At 47.4% G+C, this 22,856-nt stretch overlaps 1 protein-coding gene across 1 annotated transcript in view; it reads right to left on the reverse strand.

The window, feature by feature from the left end:
- The window catches only part of PDE9A (phosphodiesterase 9A), a 100,679-nt gene that overhangs the window by 37,636 nt on the left and 40,187 nt on the right, over positions 1-22,856 (reverse strand). The window contains exon 4 of the mRNA XM_029215497.1: positions 19,157-19,200. Coding sequence (XP_029071330.1) covers positions 19,157-19,200 — 44 coding nt within the window. The remainder of the gene's footprint in view (positions 1-19,156; positions 19,201-22,856) is intronic.

Below are 22,856 nucleotides of genomic sequence, written 5' to 3' on the forward strand. Positions count from 1 at the left end.
AACAGATTAGCGAGTGCCAGGGGTTAAGGAGGGGTGGGGAATAGAAGGGAGGGATCTGGGGGAGGCTATAAAAGGAGGGCTCGTGCGTTGGGGGGATGGAATGCTCTGTATCTGGACTGCATCAGTGTCAACAGCCCAGGGGTGATATCTTACTACAGTTTGAAAGATGTTACCACTGGGGGAGAAAGGGTAAAGTGTGCCTGGGTCTCTCTGCCTTTTTTCTTACAACTGTATGTGACTCTATAATCATTTTAAACGGTTTACTAAAAATTTAATAGATAGAATGGAAAGAAAAAGTTAAGGGGGAATTTTCCCTTGGACTTTTGAGGTGGGCTCCTTTGAGCATTATAGGATTTTGATGCCGAAATTTATTACTGCCCCAGCAGTAATAACGCTTCTCACCACTTCATCCCATACCTTCCTGCTCCCAGCTCAGTCCAAGGTGTGGACACTCGTATTCCGGTCCACTTACTAGCTACACCTCAGCCCATGTGCCACCCGTGACAACAAATCCGATGTCCTCCGAAAGGGCACAGGCACAGAGGTGAGCTGGCGGCAAGAAAGCCTCAGGGCGCCACTGCCCAGGCTGCAGTGCTCACGCCACTGCCATGTATGTAATTTCGCCCTGAGCTGCCTCTTTAGATACTGCGCAATCTGCATTCTTTTGCAAGGGGAAAAGAGCGAAAAAATGCCTCTATGCGAAAGGCCAACCACACCCACACAACCATAAACAGAGCCTGATCAGGAAGTGGGTGCCTCCCGCCACCCCCCACCCCCTGCACCCCAGAGCACTGGCATTCCTGTCGCGGGCCACTGTTTCCTCCCAGGGGAGTTCCGAATTTAAAATTAATTGACTTAATGTGTGTAAAGTACTCAGGGCAGCGCCTAGCCCGTGGTGAGCGCTCCGATGTCGGCTGTTGGCTGTTGCTATTACGTTGCAAGTGTTATTACATCACTAAGCGTCCCTGACACCCACAGGTGTTGTTATTACATCACTAAGGGTCCCTGACACCCACAGGTGTTGTTATGACATCACTAAGGGTCCCTGACACCCACAGGTGTTGTTATGACATCACTACGGGTCACCAACAGATACAGGTGTTGTTATTACATCACTGGCGGGGGGGGGGGTGTCCCTGACATCCACAGGTGTTGTTATTACATCACTAAGGGTCACCAACAGACACAGGTGTTGTTATTACATCACTAAGGGTTGCCAACAGCCATAGCAGTTGTCATTACATCACTGAGGGTCGCTGGCAGCCACAGGCTCTCTGACACCTTCTCTTGCTTTGAGTGCCTTCCCCGGTGCGTGCACTGTCCCTGGGGTGACAGGCAGAGCTCTGGGGGGAACCAGGTCCAGGCTGAGAAGCAGCCACATCTTTCCTGCACTGTCCCGAAGGTGCTCTTCATTCCCCTAGAAGCCTCAGATAGCCCTAAACCCCTGGACCTGGGGGCAAGAAGCAGTTTTCAGTCGCAAATATTAGTCATGCCCAACCTTGGTGGCCAAACCACACCCTATCAGAAAAGTATGACAGCATGTGGGAAACCCATCTATTTCCTAGATGCTACGTGGCATATATCGAATTAAAAAAATCGAAGCATATTCAAGTGTTTTTGCTTTGCAAATTTTAAAATAGCTTTAAGAGTAACCAGCCACAGCCAGGGATGCTGGCAATTCAGGGTTGGACGTGATTGGGCCTTTGGGGTCTCTCTGGATCTCGAAGTTTTTGAGAAAATTGGGAGACAGGAACTATGACTGAAAGAATGGGAGTCAGAGCAGAATGGTTGCTGGTCCACAGGATGGAGGCTGAGGGGGAGCCAGCCGAGTCATGGGTGACTCACGTGCTCTCCAGAGAAAACTCCGCTCCATGAGAACAGCTGACGTACCATCAGAAGTGTCCCTGAACCTAGCACGCGCTAGCGAACATCCGGGACACTGCTCCAAGCTCGCCGTGATTTACTCCTAGGCACCCACAGCTTTCATAAAAGCAAAAGATTTAATAAAGGCCAAACGGTCCATCGTAAGCACAGAGTTCTCCGTAGGCTTCTCATCAGTCTCTTCAGGTCTGGGCTGCTTTTCCCTGCTTCCACCTGGATGGGCCTAGCCTAGATATTCTGGGGGCCTTATCTGGCTGGCCTCTCAGGTGACGGGCCCCGACGGGTAAATGCTGGGGCTGGCAGGGTCTCCCACACTTCACAGAAGCGTTTAATTTAGTTCCAGGACAATCTTGGAGACTGGCAGAATCCGAGTCCTGTTTTAAGGATGCTGCTAGATCAGTCCAGATTCTGGCCGTGGATCTGCACCAGGGAGGCCCCAGGAGCTTCCGCTGGAACAGAACCGAGCGGTCCGGAGCAGCCCACCCTGTGCAGACGGGTGCAGAGCTGCCTACTGGGGTTTGCAGGCAGGATGCAGCCCGTGGGCTGGCAGGACAGCACCGACCCCCTCAGCCCCGCCCTGCCCTTCCCCGATGCCGGCGGCTGCTGCCCGACTCCGCGCTGGCCTGCTGCAGACGCTTCGAGGAACCCGCCTCCACCTCTCCCAGCCCTTCCAGAAACTGTTTACTTGTTTCAGACAAATCCTGAGTCTCTGCAGCACAGAAGGACATGAAGATCTGGTTTAACTGATCGACAGGACAGCCCGGCCCCCTCATTCCTGAAGGTCACCTTGAAGGTGATGCCCTGATGGGCCAGGCCAGCCAGCTGATGGGCACCTCTCTTCCCACCCCGTGCTGGACGAGACAATGACAGCCATGGCCATTCCTCCATCCTCTGCTCACCTGAGCTGGCTGGCACGCATACCTTCCTCCCCCGGTGCAAATGGAAGCAAACGCAGCCCTGGTCATATGCTGGCCCCACACCTGTGCATGCAGGGAGGGGACACCGGCACGGGCACCTGAACCCCAGCCCCCAGTGGTGCGATGAGTGGACCGCCTGGAGTCCACGGTGGGTCCCAATCTCTCCTGATACGTCTGCAACTGTTGCACAATATTGCTATTGTGTCTCCATGCTGCTAGTATGATGTGTGACCTGTCCGACCTCATCTGCCTCACCTGAAGCCCTGAGCACCCTTCAAAAAATACATACTTAACAGACACCCTCCCAAAGCTTTTTTTTTTTTTGCGGTACGCGGGCCTCTCACTGTTGTGGCCTCTCCCATTGCAGAGCACAGGCTCCGGACGCGCAGGCTCAGCGGCCATGGCTCACGGGCCCAGCCGCTCCGCGGCATGTGGGATCTTCCCGGACCAGGGCACGAACCTGAGTACCCCGCATCGGCAGGCGGACTCTCAACCACTGTGCCACCAGGGAAGCCCAAAGCTTTTTTTTTTTTTTTTAATGGATATCCCTTCAGAAAGGGGTGTTTTGCTTTGCATTAGGGAAAATCACCCCCATTACTTGGCCCAAAGAGATACCCCAAGGCCCTGAAGATTGGAGGTGCGTTTATTTCCAGGGCTGTGTGTAGGAAAGGCCTAGAGGGGACTCCCTCTCTATCTCCTCCTGCCCCTTCTTCTGGGAGGTGGCACTGCCCCTCTCCAGGAAAGAAGTGGGGGAATTCACCTCTGCCCCACTTTGGCTCTCCGGGCCCCTCCAGCCAGAGAGGATGTTCTAGCCCTGGGCACAGTCACCGGCAATTCACTGTTTATGGATGTCATAAAGTAGACGTGCAGAAGGAGGACACTTCCTTTACAACCCAGGAGCACAATAAAATGATATGATTAACAGTGACCTGGCCTCGCTCCTTAAAGGAACAGGTGCCCTTTCCACAGTCTGTCCTGTCGAGAAATCACCCGTGTTTATCAGCGGCCAAAGGGCCATCCCAGGTGACCCACGGTGTGACTTTGACTAGATGCTTCCGCCTCCTGTTAGCCACTCAGATGTGACAAAGAAGGCAAAGTGGACCAAAGGGCGCTGGCGACCACATCTGACACTTGGAGAATGTCCCGTAACTGTCTCGGCTGAGTCCTCACAGGATCACTGCAGACTCGCTGGACCTCTACGGCAGGGACTGGGTTGTTTTCTTTTCCCCTTTCGCTTTTGGAGCTGGGATTTGTACTGTGCATAGTTGAGTCTGATCTCAGGTGTTGGATACAATTCCTCCCTATGCCCTCCTTTCCGCGTAGGCTTAGTTTTGAGAAAAATGCCTCGGAGGGAGAAGCTTCTGGGACAGCTAGCAATGCAATTTTTCTTTATTGTTCTATGGATTGCAACAACCGAAACAATCTTCATGGAGCACTTTCTAGGTTCCAGGCACTGTCCTGAGTGTTTTGCCCATGTTGATCATGTAAGCCTCCTAAGAGCTCGAAGTGGCTGCAGAGAGAAAGCCATGGCACGACCCGGCCAAGCCCACCTTGCCCCCCGCCCCCCACCAGGCATGTTCCCACGTAGGACTGCAAAGATGGGCAGTGTCGCACGGAGCCCAGGGGGCAAAGATGTTCTGCACACTGGCCTCCTCCCTGAGAGCCACCCCTCCTCCATGGTGTGGTCGGGGGGTGGACTTTTCAGGGAGGAGGACACGGGTGTGACATTCTCTTGAGGATGCCCTCAGAGGAATCTGAATCTGAGATCCAGCACCTGATTGACTGTACAAGCTGGAGGGACTTTGTCCATTATGTGATAACCTTGAATGTCTCGGTGAGGGGACACTCTGTGGGAACGTTTAATTACGGTGAAACCAAAGGGAGTCAAGCCCGGTTCACTGCGTCTGGGCTTTGACGGTGTGTCACATGACCCCAGAAGACCGGCGTCAGGGAGAATTCTGTCAGGATCAACTCCGATCCAGTAAGATGATCGAAGGTGGTTCACACGACAGGAGGGCTCCTGTAAAGCTCTATTAAGAGACTGAACCCTTTTTGAGAACCATCTGTGGACGTTAATGTTGCACAATTGCAGAGGCTGCACAAGATAAACTAAAAACAAAAAGCCCCAGATGACACAGAAGTTGAAATGAGCATGTCCCTATAATTGCCTTTTATGTGGCAAATGTAAGTACATCCAAAAACTAAAGAAAAAAGATGTTAGTAAGTAGTAAACAGACAGGGGATCTTAAAAGAGGAATCCATGAACAAGAACAGAATGAAACTGTTGAATTTAAAAGTGTATCTGAAACAAAAAATTCACAGATGGGTTTATAGCAGTTTGGAGTGAGCAGCAGAGTCAGGGGAATTGAGGGCAGATCATTAGGAATTCTCCAATCTGAAGAGCAAAAAGAAAAAAATCTTAAAAAAATAACAGAGCCCGTCACACGAGGGATAAGAGCAAACTTTCTAACATGCATGTAATTAGTCTCAGAAGTAAAGGCGTGAGAATGGTGCATAAAATACACGTAGTGAAATAATAGTGGAAAATTTTACAAATTTGATGAAAACACATTTATATACCATGGAAGCTCAACAAAGGACACCAAACAGGATAAACAGAAAGAAAACCAGGGCACGACATGGTCAAAGTGCTGAAGCCCAGATATAAAGGAAAAACACCTTGAAAGCATCCAGAGGGATAGAAGGGGATGATATGATTCATAATGAAATGATTCATTCGCAGGGAAAAGAGACCATAAAAGCTGACTTCTCAGCAGAAACAATGGAAGCCAGGAAAAAAAAAAAAAAAAGGACATCTTTAGACCTCTTTTAAAAAACAAAAACAGGGGCTTCCCTGGTGGCTCAGTGGTTGAGAATCTGCCTGCTAATGCAGGGGACACAGGTTCGAGCCCTGGTCTGGGAGGATCCCACATGCCGCGGAGCAACCAGGCCCGTGAGCCACAACTACTGAGCCTGCGCGTCTGGAGCCTGTGCTCCACGAAAATAGAGGCCGCGATAGTGAGAGGCCCACGCACCGCGATGAAGAGTGGCCCCCGCTTGCCACAACTAGAGAAAGCCCTCACACAGAAACAAAGACCCAACACAACAAAAATAAATTAATTAATTAATAAACTCCTACCCCTAACATCTAAAAAAAACAAAACAAAACAAAAACAAAAACAAAGCTCTGAATGCAGCATTCTACACCCTGAAATATGTTTCCAAATGAGGGCAAACAGAGACATGTTCAGAGAAGCAACAGCTGAGGGAATTAGTCACTAGCTCTTCTGCGCTTCAAGAGATGCTCAGAGAAAAAAGAAAATTTTCAGGCTGAAGGGCTATAACACCACTCAGGAGTTGGAATCTACGGGAAAAAAAAAAAAAAGCACCAGAGATGGCAAATAGGTAGGTAACTACAAAAAAGTTATCTTTAAGTTTCTTTTCATTATTTCTTCAAAAGACAGCTGGCTGTTTAAAGTAAAAATTTTAATACTGTATTATGGAGTTTATACTGGGTGTAGATGATCTTAGCTGCTCTGCCTGCTCTAAGAGACTACCAGAGACTCGGTGGCTTGTAAACAACAGAAATTTACTTCTCACAATTCTGGAGCCTGGACGTCCAAGATCAGAGTGCCAGCAGAGTTGGGGTCTGGTGAGAGCCACTGCCTGGTACATAGATGGCCGTCTTTTCAGTGTCTTCACAGGGCAGAAGGAGCGAGGGAGCTCTCTGGGGTCTCTTTTATTAGGGCCCTAATCCCATTCATGAGGGATCTGCTCTCATGACCTACTCACCATTCAAAGGCCCCACCTCCAAATGCCATCACATTGGCGGTTAGGATCTCAGCATGTGAATTTTTTGCGGGGGGGGGGGATGCAAACATTCAGTGTGAAGCATAGATGTAAAGTGTATTGCAGGGCTTCCCTGGTGGTGCAGTGGTTGAGAGTCTGTCTGCCGACGCAGGGGACGCGGGTTCATGCCCCGGTCCGGGAGGATCCCACATGCCGCGGAGCATCTGTGCCCATGAACCATGGCCACTGAGCCTGCACGTCCGGAGCCTGTGCTCCGCAACGGGAGAGGCCACAACAGTGAGAGGCCCGCGTACCGCAAAAATAAATAAATAAATAAATAAATAAAGTGTATTGCAGCAATAGCTCAAAGGTTGTGGGGAGGAATTTTACTGCTGCAAAGTCCTTACTTTTTAATGTGAAGTGACACAATATTAATTTTAACTAGGCTAAAAAGTTAAGGATGATTTAAAAATGGGCAAAGATCTGAAAAGACACTTCGAGAAAAAAAAAGATATACAGATGTCAAATAAACATGAAAAGATGCTGAACATCGTTAGCGAATTGCAAATTGAAACCACAATGAGATACCACTCCACACCTATTAGAATGGCAAAAATCCAAAACACTGACATCGCCAAATGCTGGCGAGGCTGTGGAGCCACAGGAACTCTCATCACTGCTGGTGGGGATGCAGAATGGAGCAGCCATTTTGGAAGGTATTTTGGTGGTTCCTTGTTTTCTTTTTAAAACATTTTAAAAAATATTTATTTATTTAGGTTGCATTGGGTCTTAGTTGCGGCACGAATGATCTTTCGTTGTGGCGCGTGGGCTTCTCTCTAGTTGTGGTGTGTGGGTTTTCTCTTCTCTAGTTGTGGCATGGGGGCTCCAGAGCGCGTGGGCTCTGTAGTTGGCAGCACACAGGCTCTCTAGTTGAGGTGCGTGAGCTCAGTAGTTGTGGTGTGTGGGCTTAGTTGCCCCGTGGCATGTGGGATCTTAGTTCCCCGACCAGGGATCGAACCCGTGTCCCCTGCATTGGAAGGCGGCTTCTCTACCACTGGACCGCCGGGGAAGCCCCAGTTTGGTGGTTTCTTACAAAATTAAATGTATGATTCAGCAACTGCACTCCTGGGCAGTTACCCAAAGGAGCTGAAAAGTTATGTCCACACAAAACTTTCCCACAAATGTTTATAGCAGCGCTGTTCATAGCTGCCAAAACTTTGAAGCACCCCAAGACTTCCTTCAATAGGGGAAGGAATAAATCAGCCCTAAGAAGAAATGAGCTATGAAGCTATGAAAAGGCATAGAGGAACCTGAAATGTATAGTACCTAGTGAAGGAAGCCAATCTGAAAAGGCTGAAGACTGTATGATTCCAACTACGGACATTCTGGAAAAGGCACCCCTATGGAGACAGTAAAAAGATCCGTGGTTGCCAGGGGTCTAGGGGGAGGGATGGATGAACAGGTGGAGCACAGAGGATTTTCAGGGCAGAGAAACTACTCTGTATGACCCTGTAGTGGTGGATGCAGGTCTTTATGCATCCGAAAACCCACAGACTGTATAACACAAAGAGTGAACCCTGATGTAAACTATGGACTTTGGTCGACAATGACGTGTCAGTGTTGGCTGACTGGAACACATGTAAAGCTCTGAGGCAGGATGCAGATGGTGGGAGAGACTGAGTGAGTGTATAAGGAGGGAATATGTGGGAACTCTGTACTTTTCACTCAATTTTGTGTTTTTATTGATCTCCAACAAATAAAGCCTGCAATTAAAAAAAAAGGTTAAGGATGCACGGTGAAATATAACAACCAACTAAAAATATTGCAAAAAGCAGAGGTAAAGAGTCAATAGAAGAGGGACTTCCCTGGCGGCCCAGTGGTTGAGACTCCGCCTTCCAGTGCACCGGGTATGGGTTTGATCCCTGGTCGGGAAACTAAGATCCCACATGCCTCGTGGCCAAAAAACCAAAACATAAAGCAGGAGCAATATTAAAACAAATTCAATAAAGACTTTAAAAAAAGAGCTAATTTCTTCCATTAACAAAAAAAAAAGAGTCAACAGAAGAAATAAAATAGAATACAAAAGTTTATCCAATGAACCCAAGAGAAGGCAGAAGAGGAGGAACCAGGAAACCGAACCCAAGATCAATTAAAAAAAAAATGGCAACATGGTAGATCTAACCCTAAGCATATCAAGAAATACATTACATGTAAATGAATATAGGAAGAAATAACACCAAAATTACACAAAATCTTTCAGAAAACAGAGAAGAAAGTAAATGCCCCAATATGTTTTATAAGGCCACCATAACCCCACAATCAAAGCATGACAAAGACATTACAAGAAAAAAGTTACAAGCCAACATCCTACATGAGCATGGACACAAAACTCCTTAACATATTATTAAAAAATAAAATCTAGCAATGTATAAAAAGGGACTACATCCTACATCAGGGTAAAGGTCCTGTATAACCTTTGTTAAATTTATTCCTAAGTATTTTCCTAGGAGCACTTCCTGGGAATACAAGTGGGGTTATCCCAGAAATGCAAAGTTGTTTTAACATTCGAAAATTAGTCGGTATAATTCACTGCCTTAACAGAATAAAGGAGAAAAATCATATGTTATCCCAGTAGATGCAGAAAGAACACGTGACAAAAATCTAACACCTATTTATGATGGAAAAAAAATCAGAAAACTAAGAATAAAAGGAAGCTCCCTCAACCCATTTCAGTCGATGCACAAAGAACCTCTGATAAAATTTAACACAGAAGATTTGACAAAAAAAACCTCTTTGTGAACTGGGAGAAGAGGGCATCCTCAATCCGACAGAGAGCACCTACAAAAAAACCTGAAGCTCACGTCACACCCAATGGTGAAAGAGTGAATGCATTTCCCCTGAGGTTGGAATGAGGTAAGGATGTCTGCTCTCAGTCTTATTTAATTGTATTGCAGTTTCAACCAATGTAATAAGACAAGTAAAAGAAATAAAATCCAAAAAGACTGGAATGTAGAAAGTAAAACTGTCTTTATTTTTAGAAGATATGATTGTCTCTATGGAAAATCCTAAGATTCTATGAAACAACTACCAGAACTAACCCATGAATTAATAAGCAATGTCACAAGGTACTATGTCAACACACAAATATCTGTTGTAAATGAGGAGCCAACAAATGGAAAATTACGTGAGGATCCCATTTACAATAACACCAGAAAACAGAGAATGCTGAGGAACAGATTTAACAAAAGATATGCAGGACCTCTATTCTGAAAGCTATAAGCGTTGCTGAGTGGAGGGATGTATCATGCTCATGGTTGGAAGACTCAATATTGTTTAGATTTTATTATTCCCAGATTAATCTATATACTGAATGCAATCCCAGTTCAAGTAGAGAAGCCTTTTTGAAAGAAATTAACAAGTCGATTCTTTATTCTAACATTTGTAGGGAAAAGAAAAGGACCCATAGAACCAAAACAACTGAAAAAGAAGTACAAATGTGGAAGATTACCGGATTCCAAGCTCTAGCAATTAAGCCAGTGTGGTCTTGGTGTCAGGACAGACAAACAGATCCATGAAACAGAACATAGAGTCCAGAAGGGGACTCACACATATAGAGTCAATTAATTTTCAATAAACATGCCAAAGTGGTTCAATGGAAAAGGAAACTCTTTCTTAACAGGGGATACTGTGACAGCTGGGTACGTGTATGGAAAAAAAAAAAAAAAAAAGACCATCAACTCCTACCTCACACCATACACAAGATTAATTTGAAATGGATCACAGATTGAAATATAACAGCTATAACCCTAAATTTCCTGAAAATGTATCTTCATGACCTTGCGGTAGAGAAAGGACTCTTAAAGAAGACACAGAAAGTACTACACATAAAAGAAAACTTGTTCAATTAACTTCATCAAGTTAAAAACTTCTGCTCATCAAATGACCTCTTTAAGAAAATGAAAAAGGTAAGTCACAAACTGGGAAAAGATACTTGCTATATATACATCTCACAAATGGATTATATCCAGAATATATGGTTTCTTATAAACCACTGATAAACACTAATACAACAGTCTAAAAACTGCACAAAAATACTTGGAACAGACACTTCACGAGGTAAGATATTCAAGTACCCAGTAAGCACAGGAAACCACGCTCAACAATTATTAAGTCATCCGAGAAATGTAAATTTAAACCATAGTGAAATATGATTCTACGCCTACTTGAGTGCCTAAAATTAAAAACATTGAGAATGCCTAGTGTTGGGTTGGATGTGACAACGGGATCACTCATACATTACTGGTGGGAACATAAATGGTACAGCCACCTGGGAAGACAGTTGGGCATACGAACCAGCAACATCACTCCTAGGTATTGCCCAAGATAACTGACAAATATGTCCATAATAAGACGTGCACAATGCTTACCGTAGCTTAACCCCAAACTGGAAATGTCCATCCACAGGAGAATTAATGACCAGTGGTGGAGTGCTCATGAAATAGAATTCTACTCAGCGATACAAAGTAAATAAACGACATGCATGAATCTTGAAAACATGATCCTGAGCGAGAGAATGCAGACACAAAAGAGCTCACTCTGTGTGATTCCACTCTCATGAAATTTAAGAACAGGAAAAAGCAATCTGCCTGTGGCAAAAGAAGCGGTGGTTTCTCATGGTGCGTGGGAACAGATTTGAAGACAAGCACAAGGGAATTTTTCTGGGGCGACGGAAGCGTTCTTTGTCTTGACTGGTGTGGTGGCTACACGCGTGTGCTCTTTTATGGAAGTTCATCAGATGGTACCCTTTATGTCTGTGCATCTCACCGCACAGTTAGAGGGGACACGGACATGTGTGTGCCTGGTTTTTGCAGACGCCTAGCGGCGGAGAGCGTTTGCTTCCTGTTTGAAGTTTTGCTTCCCAGAGGTACGGTCAGTCCTCGGTATCTGCAGGGGATTGGTTCCAAGACCCCTGCCCCCGAGGACAGCAAAATCTGGTGATGATTTTGGTACCCTTAGTCGGCCCTCCGCATCTGTGGATGTGGGACCGCGGACACGAAGGGCCCACTGGACCAGATTCTGTCGTCATCACATGCCGATTCTGTGTCCGGTATCACCGTTTGCCGCCCGCCTTCCTGACAGTGATGGGCTCAGTGTTCCCGCTGTCGCCTAAACCACCCCAAGGAGCAGGTGAACATGCAATTCCCTAAAGCTAAAGAAAGCAGAAGCGCGCTAAGCCCCTAAGAGACCTCACGGGAGAATAGGAGCTTTCGTTTTATACACTGAACCCTTTTTTTCCCCAAAAGTATACAAGTAAAGATGACTAAGGCTACGATGACCAAGCTGTGGGCAGTGAAACTGCACTAAAAATAGAAAATATTATTAAGAAGCATTATTATTTCTCCTAAGCACCATGCCTGTGCTCAAATGTCAAGCATTAACTTCACTGGCAAGTGAAAACGGGAGCCAGCCCTCCATGTTTCAGACCTTAGGAAGCCGTCCTGGCTCCATGAAAATTCAGCAATTCCAGACAGACACAGCTTCAGCCATGCAAACGTGTCCTCTAGGGCATTTTAAATGATAGCACCATTTAGCGAGCGCTCCCCAAGTGGCACGCACCGTGCTAAGCATTTTGTATGAATTACTTCATTTATCCTCGTAAGAACCATGCGGGCGTGTATCCTAATTCCTACTTTGCAGGGTAACTGCGGTGCAGCGTGGTCAGTCGCTTTCCTGAGACCACTTCACCCAACTGACACCTGAACGATGGCAGCTGGACGGTCCCTGCTTCTTAGGTTTGGATCTTCCAAAGCCGACCCGGAGACAAGGAATCAGGCGCCAGCAGGGCACGTGGAGGTGGTCCCAGGGAAGCTGGGGGGCGTGGGGAGCGGAGGAAAAGCAGGGAACTGTGAGCCGATGAGCAGGGGCATCTGGGCTGATCGTTCTGGGGTCCCTTTGGGCAACTGCATATTCGATGCGTAAACTGTCCCCACCGCTCCACCCAGGGGCAAGGAAGCCAAACACTTGCCCGCGGCTCCCTCTCTGGCAGGAGGACCGTTCTCGGGGCGTCAGCCCTCAGAGCTTCCCGTGTAGAGGGAGTCCACAGGCAGGGGACTCAGAGGAGGAAGCCCTTAGTCTGCATGTGCTCTTTTCTTAGACCCTTCTTCCAAGGTAGCCGGGCTCTTGTTTTTTTAACTGAAATATTTTATCTAACCCAACTTATCTCAAAAATATCTCATTTCAACATGTATCATTCCTAGGAAAACTTGCCCACACCTGTTCACAACTGCATCATTTACATTAGCCAAAAAGTGGAAGCACCCAAACTGCCCATGAGCTGATGAGTGGAAAAGCACCACGTGGCTCTTCCACACAACAGGACGGGCGCTGACCTTCGCTACAACACAGAGGAACCCTGCCTACATCAGGCCAAGCGAACGAAGCCAGGCACAAAGGACCACGTAGTCTGTTACACGACACGTCCACGACAGGCCTATCCACAGGGACGGAAGGCAGACAAGTGGTTGCCAGGGAACAGGGTGAGGGGATGGGAGTAGGTGCTGGCAGCTATGGGGCTTCCTTTGGGGGTGTGGAAACTTGGCATTAGAGAATGGTGATGGGTGCACAGCGAGGTGAATATACTACAAACTACTGAATTTGTGCACTTTAAAATGGTGGGGTTTATGCTGTGTGAATTACATCTCAATAAGGAAACATGAACTATAAACATTACTCATGAGCTAGCTTACATCCCTTTTCTCCATGCTGAGTCTTCAAATCTCAGTGTGTATTTTGCATTTACAGCGGCAGCTGGACGGTGGCTGGCCTTCTTATACACGTGGTTGCTGGGTCAGGACTGGCCCGTCCTTCTCTTCTATGAAAAGTCATGTTTTCCACAATACTCTTCTCTTCACTGTTTCCTAATATTTAAACAGCAAAACAGGACGACTGGGGCATTTCTGCACTGTCCGGCCCCACCAGGACCGCTAGGGGCGTTTATTGACACGTGTGGCTCAGAGGACCAGCAAAGACGGCGGGGCTCCCAGGAGAGGCCAGGCCCACGGACCCTGGCAGCTGCATGTACGTCTGGACACAAGGTTCCTGAGTCCTCTCGTGAGGTTGTTTTTCCCGCCATCGTGAATGCGGCCTGGCGACTGCAGGGCCGGTGGGGCTCCTTACAGGCCCTGACTCAGGGCTGCATGGCCAGGACCGGTTACTGAGCAGGGGCGAAGGCCGAGAGGCTCCAGGAAGCCAGGCCAGGTGTTGATGGATGGGAGACGGAAGGCTATTTCCAGAGAGAGAAGCTCAAAGAGTTAAAGACTCCTACGAGCAATTCCCAAAGGGCAGAGAGTCACACAAAATCCTCTCTCTTCTTCCTCTAGCAAGGACTGTGCAAACATCTGATCACGCTGCCACGCCCCCCGTCTTCCTCTCTGGAGGCTCATCCCTGTCCCGTCCACCTGCTCGGCTTGTTTTCTTCCCCTTTGTTCTTCAAAGGGACCCTCTCCTGGATGGTGTCAAGTCGTCAGCGGCCGTCGCAGGGAATGCTGTCCCCCAGTGTAGCGTCTGAGGGCTCAGTCCTCGGTCCCTCCCTGGCTGGGGAGCTCATCAGGCCCATGGCCGCAAACGCCACCCACACCGACAGTCCAGTGTCACAGTGTCACATCCCCAGCTCAGGTGTGACGGCTCCCCTAGACCCATCTACCCAACACTGACGTCCAACAGGCAAACCACGCCCCCCCCGCCCCCGCCGCCCTGAGCCCACGTCACCCTCAGCTCACACCCTCACAGAGCTGCTGTTCCCCCCGATGCTTCTCCGACTGCTCTTTCTTCTATATCTCACTTCCATTCAGTCAGGAAATAAGCCTGGTTCTTCCTTCAGAACACACCAGGATCTGATCACTCCTCACCACCTCCCCTGCCCTTCCCACAGGAATCAAGGCACCAGCTCCTCATGGACCTTCAAGGTCCCCACATGACCTGCCCCCAGCAACCTCAAACCTCATTTCCAAATGTCTGAGCTCCAAAGAGCTGGAGTCAGGAATGCTTGGTGGTCACCAGGACGTCAGTGGAGACCCCACAGGGATGGTGCCTCAGCTGCAGGACGGAACTCTCCCTGGAGTAGGGGTTCTCTAGAACCGTCCTAGCAAAGCTAAAAGACAGGTCTCAAAGGCATCAAACTGATTTGTAAGTAGCTTAACTGTCTGCCAGGACAGAGCCTATGCTCTTTAATGGAAGAAAACAAAATCCAGATGGTCCACAACATAACAAAGAGGCAAACATGAATATACAGAGACACAAAGAAAAAAATATAAGTGTCGAAAGCAAAAGATGATAACAGCGTATCATGGGGTTTAAAACATACGTAGGAGTAAAATGTGTGACATAAAGCACAAAGAATGAGGTAGGAGAAATGGAATCATGCTATTCTGAGAGTCTTGCATTATTGTGAAGTGGGGTAATGGAACTGAAAGGCAGACTGTGATGAGTCGATGGTACATACTGGAACACCAAGAGCAGCCACAAAGAGGTAAGACAAAGAAGTACACTTCATAAATCAAGAGTAGAGGGAAAAAATGGAATTAAGGGGCTTCCCTGGTGGCGCAGCGCTTGAGAGTCCGCCTGCCGATGCAGGGGACACGGGTTCGTGCCCCGGTCCGGGAAGATCCCACATGCTGTATAGCGGCTGGGCCCGTGAGCCATGGCCGCTGAGCCTGCGCGTCCGGAGCCCGTGCTCCGCAACGGGAGAGGCCACAGCAGTGAGAGGCCCGCGTACCACAAAAAAAAAAAAAAAAAAGAAAAAAAAAAAGGAATTAAAAAATGCTCAGTATCCAAAAGATGTAGAAAGAGTGGAAAATATCGAAAAGAATAATGAGAAAAATAGAAAATGATTAACAAGGTAGTAGATTTAAACCCAACCATATCAATAATTACATTTAATGTAAATGGCTTAAAAGCTTAATTTGCCAGAATTGATAATGCCACCTATAAAAAATCTACTTCAAATATAAAGACATTAAAAGTAAAAAGATGGAAAGGGATATAGCATAGGAGCACTAAGTATAAGCAAGCTGGAGTGGTTACAGTAACATGAGATACAGAAGACTTGAGAACAAGGAATAGTACCAAGGATAAAGGGCAAATTTTCATAGGAATAAAGGGGTTGATCCATCACGAAGACACAACAATCCTAAATAAGTATGTGTCCAATAACAGAAATTGAAACGCATGAAGCAAAACCTGAGAGAACTGAGAAATGAAACAACACATCCACAACAGAGTTACATATTTTAATAGTCATCCTTCAGTAATCAATAGAACGAGCAGACAAAAAATATGTAAAGATACAGAAAACTTGAACTACACTATTGACTAACTTGACCTAACTGACATTTATAGAATCTTTCATCCAGTAACGACAGTACACGTTCTTTTTTATGTGTACATGGACCAGTCACCAAGATACACCATGTATCTCAATAAATCAAAAAAGACTTACGTTACATAGTCACAATGGAATGAACAGAATCAGTGACAGAAAGATAACTGGAAAATACCCAAATATTTGAAAATTAGATAATATACTTCTTTTTTTTTTTTCGGTACACGGGCTTCTCACCGCTGTGGCCTCTCCCGTTGCTGAGCACAGGCTCCGGATGCGCAGGCTCAGCGGCCATGGCTCACGGGCCCAGTCGCTCCGCGGCATATGGGATCTTCCCAGACCGGGGCACGAACCCGTGTCCCCTGCATCGGCAGGCGGACTCTCAACCACTGCACCACCAGGGAAGCCCCTGGTCCATTGATTTTTGACAAAGGTGCCATGAAAATTCAAAGGGGGGGTGGAAGGATCGTTTTTTTCAACAAATGGTGCTGGAACAAATGGATATCTAACAAAATGAACCTCAATTCTTTTCTCCCTCCCTTGAAGGTGGGCTATACTTAGGGACTTGCTTCCAAAGAATCGAGCAAGGAAAGGGGAAAATAGTGACCTTATGGCGAAGAAGCCAGTGATCATGTGGGTACTATGGCCTCCTTGTAGTCTTTCCAAAAACCCACATCCCCAGGCTGATCATGAGAAAAGCATCAGACAAGCCTAGATTGAAGGGCATTCTACAGACTCTTAAAGACCGCCAAGGTCATGACAAACAAGGAACGTCCGAGACACTGTCAGACCAGAGAAGACTGGAAGGCATAACGACTAAGTGTGGATTGGATCCTGGATCAGGAAAGGGACATCAGGAAAAAAAACTAGTGAAGCCTGAATAAAGTCGAGGATCTAGTTAATAACAACAACAAAAAACAATAATAAAAAGTTTATTGTTAAGTCAAGGGCTTGATAAGCGCTTTACATGTTAATAAAAAGTTATTGGGCTTCCCTGGTGGCACAGGGGTTAAGAATCTGCCTGCCAGTGCAGGGGACACGGGTTCGAGCCCTGGTCCGGGAAGATCCCACATGCCGCGGAGCAACTAAGCGCATGCGCCACAACTACAGAGTCCATGCTCTAGAGCCCATGAGCCACAACTACTGAGCCTGTGTGCCACAGCTACTGAAGCCCACGTGCCTAGAGCTCGTGCTCCGCAACAAGAGAAGCCACCGCAATGAGAAGCCCGCGCACCGCAACAAAGAGTAGCCCCTGCTCACTGCAACTAGAGAAAGCCTGTGCACATCAACAAAGACCCAACACAGTCAAAAATAAATAAATAAATTTATTTTAAAAAAAGTTATTTTCATACGAAAAAAAGTTAGAACTCAGATTTTATTCTAACATCTACTATCAAAAGAACTGAATTAAGAGTTTTCATAAAGACCTACTCAGGCATAAAAATATTTAAAGCAACCAGTGCTCCTATGTAAACGTTGTCACTTGAAAGATGAGACCCTGAGACACAGAAACATCAGGGCCTCACTCACACACCATCCAGCGCAGTATGGGTGGCATCAAAATTCTATTCTGTAGACATCAATTTTGAAAAAATTAAAATTAAATTAATATTAAATTTTAAAAAGAAAAATAAACCTCAACTTTTGCCTCAGGCCATACCCAAAAATTAACTCAAAATGGACCACTGACCTAAATGCAAAAGCTAAAACTATAAAACTTGTAGAAGAAAACAGAGGAGAAAACTTCACAACTATGGGCTAAAATAAGATTTCTTTGGCCACAAAAAGTACAAACCATAAAAGAACAACTGGTAAATTGGGCCTAATCAAAATTTAATTCTGGTTATTGAAAGACACTCATAAGAAAATGAAGAAGCAAGTTGCAGACCAGGAGAAAATATTTATAATATCTACCTGGCAAAAGGTGTGTATCCCAAATATACCAGGAATGCTTTCAATTCAAGAGTAAGAAGGAAAACTACCCACCACCACCACAACCAACAAATCGGAAAAGATTTGAACAAACACTTCATAAAAGAAGGTTTAAGAATGGCCAGTAAATACTTTAAAGATACTCACCATCATTAATCACTAGGGAAACCAAATTAAAACCAAATGCAGTACCACTCCACACCCAATAGAACTGATTACCACAAAAAGGACTGACAACGTCAAGTGCTGCTGAGGCTGTGAAGCAACGGGAACTCTCGTACATTATGGGTGGGGATGCAAGATGTGCAGGGAAATTACCTGGCAGTACCTTTTATAAAGTGAAATATACACTTAACCATGTGATCCACCAATCCCATTCAATCCCATTGACTCCGAGGGAAATAAAAATATATGTCCCTGTAAATGCTTGTACTTGGATGCTCACAGCTGCTTTATTCATAAAAGTCCCCAACCTGAAATAACCCAGATGTCCTTCAACAGGTGAATGGATGAAAAAACTGCGGTCCAGCCATACCTGGAACGTTACTCACCAATAAAAAGGAAAGAATCGCTGATACACACAACACATGGACGAGTCTCAAAAACATTAGGTCGAGTCACATGTTACGTAATTTCATTTTCTATGAAACTCTCAAAAAGACAAATCTAATCTATGGTGTCAAAGAGCGGCTGGTGGCTGACAGAGGCCAGGAGCTGAGGGACAGGGGTTGAGCGGGAGAGAGCACAAGAGAACTTTTTTAGGTGATGTGAATGTTCCCAGTCTTGGTTTTGGTGGTAGTTAACAAGGATGTATAGAACTTTCAAGGCTTACCAAAATATACACTTAAATGGGAGCATTTTATTATGCATAAATCATACATAAATAAGAGCGATCAAAGACTCAAAAGGAAATGGGATTTTAAGAAAACACCACCACTGATTGTATGAGGCACCCTGGGGGCTGGCCTTTCGCCTCACAGTCTGAATGGTCAGGACAGATACTGGGCCCAGGGAGACAAGAGTGGGGTGCCGCCCAGTGTCTGCTAAGTCGTCAGGACCGGGTGGGAGGGGGTGGGGCTGGGCATCCTGGGGGTTTGTGGAGGGCAGAGTATGGCTGTCTCTGCAGCGGTGCGCGGCTTTAGATTCTGTAACAGTGCTGGGCTTCAGACTCAACGCCTAACTCATACATATTCAACCACAGGTGCAGCCTGGGGCTTTTTGTTTTCTTTTAATTTAAAAAATGATAGCAAGGCCTTACCAGAGAGCTGCTTGATGGCCACGGGTCTCACTTTGTAGGGAGTCCTGCAAGAGAGAAGGCAGTTCCACTGTGAGATGCTGTCAAAGGTGTTCATGTACATCTGGTTCGAGAGAGAAGCACTTGGGCTGAATTAGAATTCAGTGAATTAGGTCTTTTTAAAACGAATTTCTTTGGCAGGTCTGAGCTTTCTCGTTCAGAAGAATTCTAAATACTTTAAATATATCATTTAAACAACGGACCTCCTCTATAATGTGCATATTTGGTTAAAATAAACATGTTGAATGAAGCTGGGATGGCGCAGAATTGTCCCGGTCTGTCCTGACACCTGACTGATGCAGGAGGCTCTCCCTCTTTTGCTTTGAGCTCCTGGAGACTGCATCCCCCAAGTGCACAAGAGAGGATGGTGTCAATAACTCAGTCGAAAATGCACTGGCACCTCGGTGATGTCACCACCGGTAATCGTGAGACCCACAGGGGGTGGGGAGAGGATACCGGTGATAGGAAAGACAGAGTAAGGGTCACCGTCCCTGACATACAAGGACCTCTGGCAAAGGTCGGGGGGAGACAAGTCAATGGAAAATAGGCAAAGAATAGGAACAGGCAATCATTGATAACAGTTAATAAAAAGAGGGACCTCAAGAAAGAGGCTATTTTTTTTTTTTTTTTTTTTTGCGGTACACGGGCCTCTCACTGCTGTGGCCTCTCCCGTTGCGGAGCCCAGGCTCCGGACGCGCAGGCTCAGCGGCCATGGCTCACGGGCCCAGCCGCTCCACGGCATGTGGGATCTTCCCGGACCGGGGCACGAACCCGTGTCCCCTGCATCGGCAGGCGGACTCTAAACCACTGCGCCACCAGGGAAGAGAAAGAGGCTATTTTTTTACCCAAATTTAGAACCTGGTAACATGAATGCTATGAGGCACAGGGACTCAGGGTCTCACAGGTATTGCTAGTGGGAGTACGGATTGCCATCACCTATGGGAAAGCAACCTAGCAGCACTGATTCAAATGTAAAATCCTTTGTCTCAGCACGTGAACCTAGGAACGAAAGTATTAACTCTTTTGGTTATCTTACACAGGGATACCTTCACATGTCAATACGTTTTACACTCAGTGCTCAGTGTGGTTGGGTTCTGGTGATGTAAGAGTGAATCAGGGCTTCCCTGGTGGTGCAGTGGTTAAGAGTCCACCTGCCAATGCACGGGTTTGAGCCCCGGCCTGGGAAGATCCCACATGCTGTGGAGCAACTAAGCCCGAGCGCCACAACTTTTGAGCCTGCAAGCCACAACTACTGAGCCCGTGTGCCACAACTACTGAAGCCTGTGCGCCTAGAGCCCGTGCTCCACAACAAGAGAAGCCACCGCAGTGAGAAGCCTGTGCACTGCAACGAAGACCCAATGCACCCAAAAATAAAAAAATAAATTAAAAAAAAGGAAAAAAGAGTGAATCAGACAAGAACGCTCTGCCCTCACAGATCCTACGTTCCACGGTCAAGTACACGTTGAAAGGACGTGAATGCTGCCATTTGAATGGCTAAGAAATATTCGGGCCCCTCTCTGCCGGGGCTGGGTGACACATCAGCTGAACTGTGGTGTGTCATTCAGTTGTCAAAAAGATGGAGATGAGTGAGCAAGGCAACTGACGTGGAGGGTTGCCTACAACATCTCGTTAGGGAGACACGGCAAGTTACAGGGTCACAGGCGGAGAATCAGCTCAGCGATGGAGAAAGAAAGTACAGAGGCTCTGGAAGGAGTTACACCAAACACCAGACTCTTAACAGTGGCTAACTGGGCATCCTACCTGTGGTTTAACAGTTATAGGGCACACGGAATATTGTTTACATTTAAAATGCCAATAAGGTATAAAAATAAAAACTGCGTGGCACTAATAGGTGATGGACGGACAAGCCCACGGTGGTCTCAAGTGCCGCCTCCTCACAAGAGTTTCCTCCTTGTGGAGCCCGTGAGGGGCAAGTCACCCCCACCCATCTCCCCCACAGGAGCATGCACCTTGCTTGGGGAAAGGTCCTCTTCCAAAGGCCCCCAGAAGTTGGTTATTTGGGACTTGGGGAACATTCCCTACAGAGGTTTCATGGTGATGGTGTTTGGGTCCTGGGAGATCACAGAACATCCTGTTCAGAGTCCACGCGGTTTGAAGTGTGGCTCCACCTGTAGAGCAGGTGAGACACCCGGCTGGGGCGGGACTTGGCCAAGGGGATACTAGCTGCCTCTGTCCTCACACTGATGGCGAGCAGGGCGGGTCCACCCTCCCCGGGCCCTCCCAGCAGCCGTCAGCCTCTCCAGCTTGCAGGTTTCCAGGAGCCACCGCTCAGCGAAGGGGGGAGCCTCCTTGAAGCCCACCGCGTGTGTGGGGCTCACTTTGAACCAGGGGCGTATCCAGAGCACGTGCCAGTGCTGCCTGGGGGGGCCAGGGCTGCGGCGATGGGCTGAGGGGCGCGGAGAGCCAAGGCGAGGTGGGCGTCACCTCTCCTCTCGCCTCCTCCCTCAGCCCCATGAGTAGCACTGATGCTGGGGCAGTGGGTGGAGAGATGGGATCCCGGGCCCGACGGGCGCAGGATGGGACCGTCCCTTCCCCGCTTTCTCTTTTCTCTCCTTCCCCTGCTCCCCACAAGCCTACGCTGGCCGGGAGGTGACAGTGACGGCACAGAGGAGGTGCCGGAGGCGTGGATGGGGAGAGACAAGAGCCGTGTGTCCCGAAACGCCCCCCGCTCCCCGTGTCAGAGGCGCTGACCACAGCTGGATCCCCAAGATTACTCTTGGCCCCTGGTTCCTTAATCCTCTTGACTCAACAGCAGGAATGCTCTCAGAAGCAGTTATGCTTCTTCCACGATTGAAGAAACTCCTGCCTCGGCCTAAACTGAGTTGCAGCTTCATCATTTCTTCCTCAACCACAGAACTGAGATAAACCACTTTCCATTTGCCTTGAACTTGTATTTGACTTTTTCCAAAATGCCTCTTTTCAAACACGTTTACTGGGAGCTGCGCCGGAATCCAGGAAGCATTTCTCCCCAGCTGAGGGGATGGGCACACACACCATCCTTGTAAGTGCTCAGCCATTTCATCTGGTGGACAGCTTCATGTATCACAACTTGGCTAAAACCGGAAATACAGGAGCGTGTGTATCACGTGTGTGCCGTGCCGTCCTGGCCCTCCCCTCTCTCCACACGCCCCCTTTTCCCTCATACTACTTAAGGGTCTGTTTCTCTCCTTCAACAAGGATCTTGAAGCAGCAGAGGCAGAAACGGAAGGGTGGTCAAGAAGCAACACGCTGGTCAGCGGGGCACCATGGGATCTACAATGTCCCCTTGTCCAGAAAGGAGCGCACTGGGACCAGACGCTCGGTCCCGCCGAGCGTGATATGAACGAAGCTGGGATGTGTCTACTTGTGTTTGTTAGTCTTTAGGAATGAGGGTGATTAGCAATCCATCACCTTTCTTATCAGCTCCAAAAGAGAGAGGAAACTACTCAGCCCTTTGCTAGATTAGAGCCTCTCTGACTTAGGTAAATATGTACCAGGTTATTTAAAATGCGGGTCTGAACATTCTCTGATCGTTAAGGGAAGAAGCATTTTGAAGGAAGAGTCAGGTCATGAGATGTGGTTTGAAATGAGCCGAAAAGTTTAGTACAAGAGACGGGAAAACTGGGACCCCGACTACTGATCGGTAACCAGGTGGTCACAGTCA

This window comes from Monodon monoceros, unplaced genomic scaffold (genome assembly GCF_005190385.1).
Source record: "Monodon monoceros isolate NGI ecotype Baffin Bay Population unplaced genomic scaffold, NGI_Narwhal_1 Super_Scaffold_11, whole genome shotgun sequence".
Taxonomy (NCBI): domain Eukaryota; kingdom Metazoa; phylum Chordata; class Mammalia; order Artiodactyla; family Monodontidae; genus Monodon; species Monodon monoceros.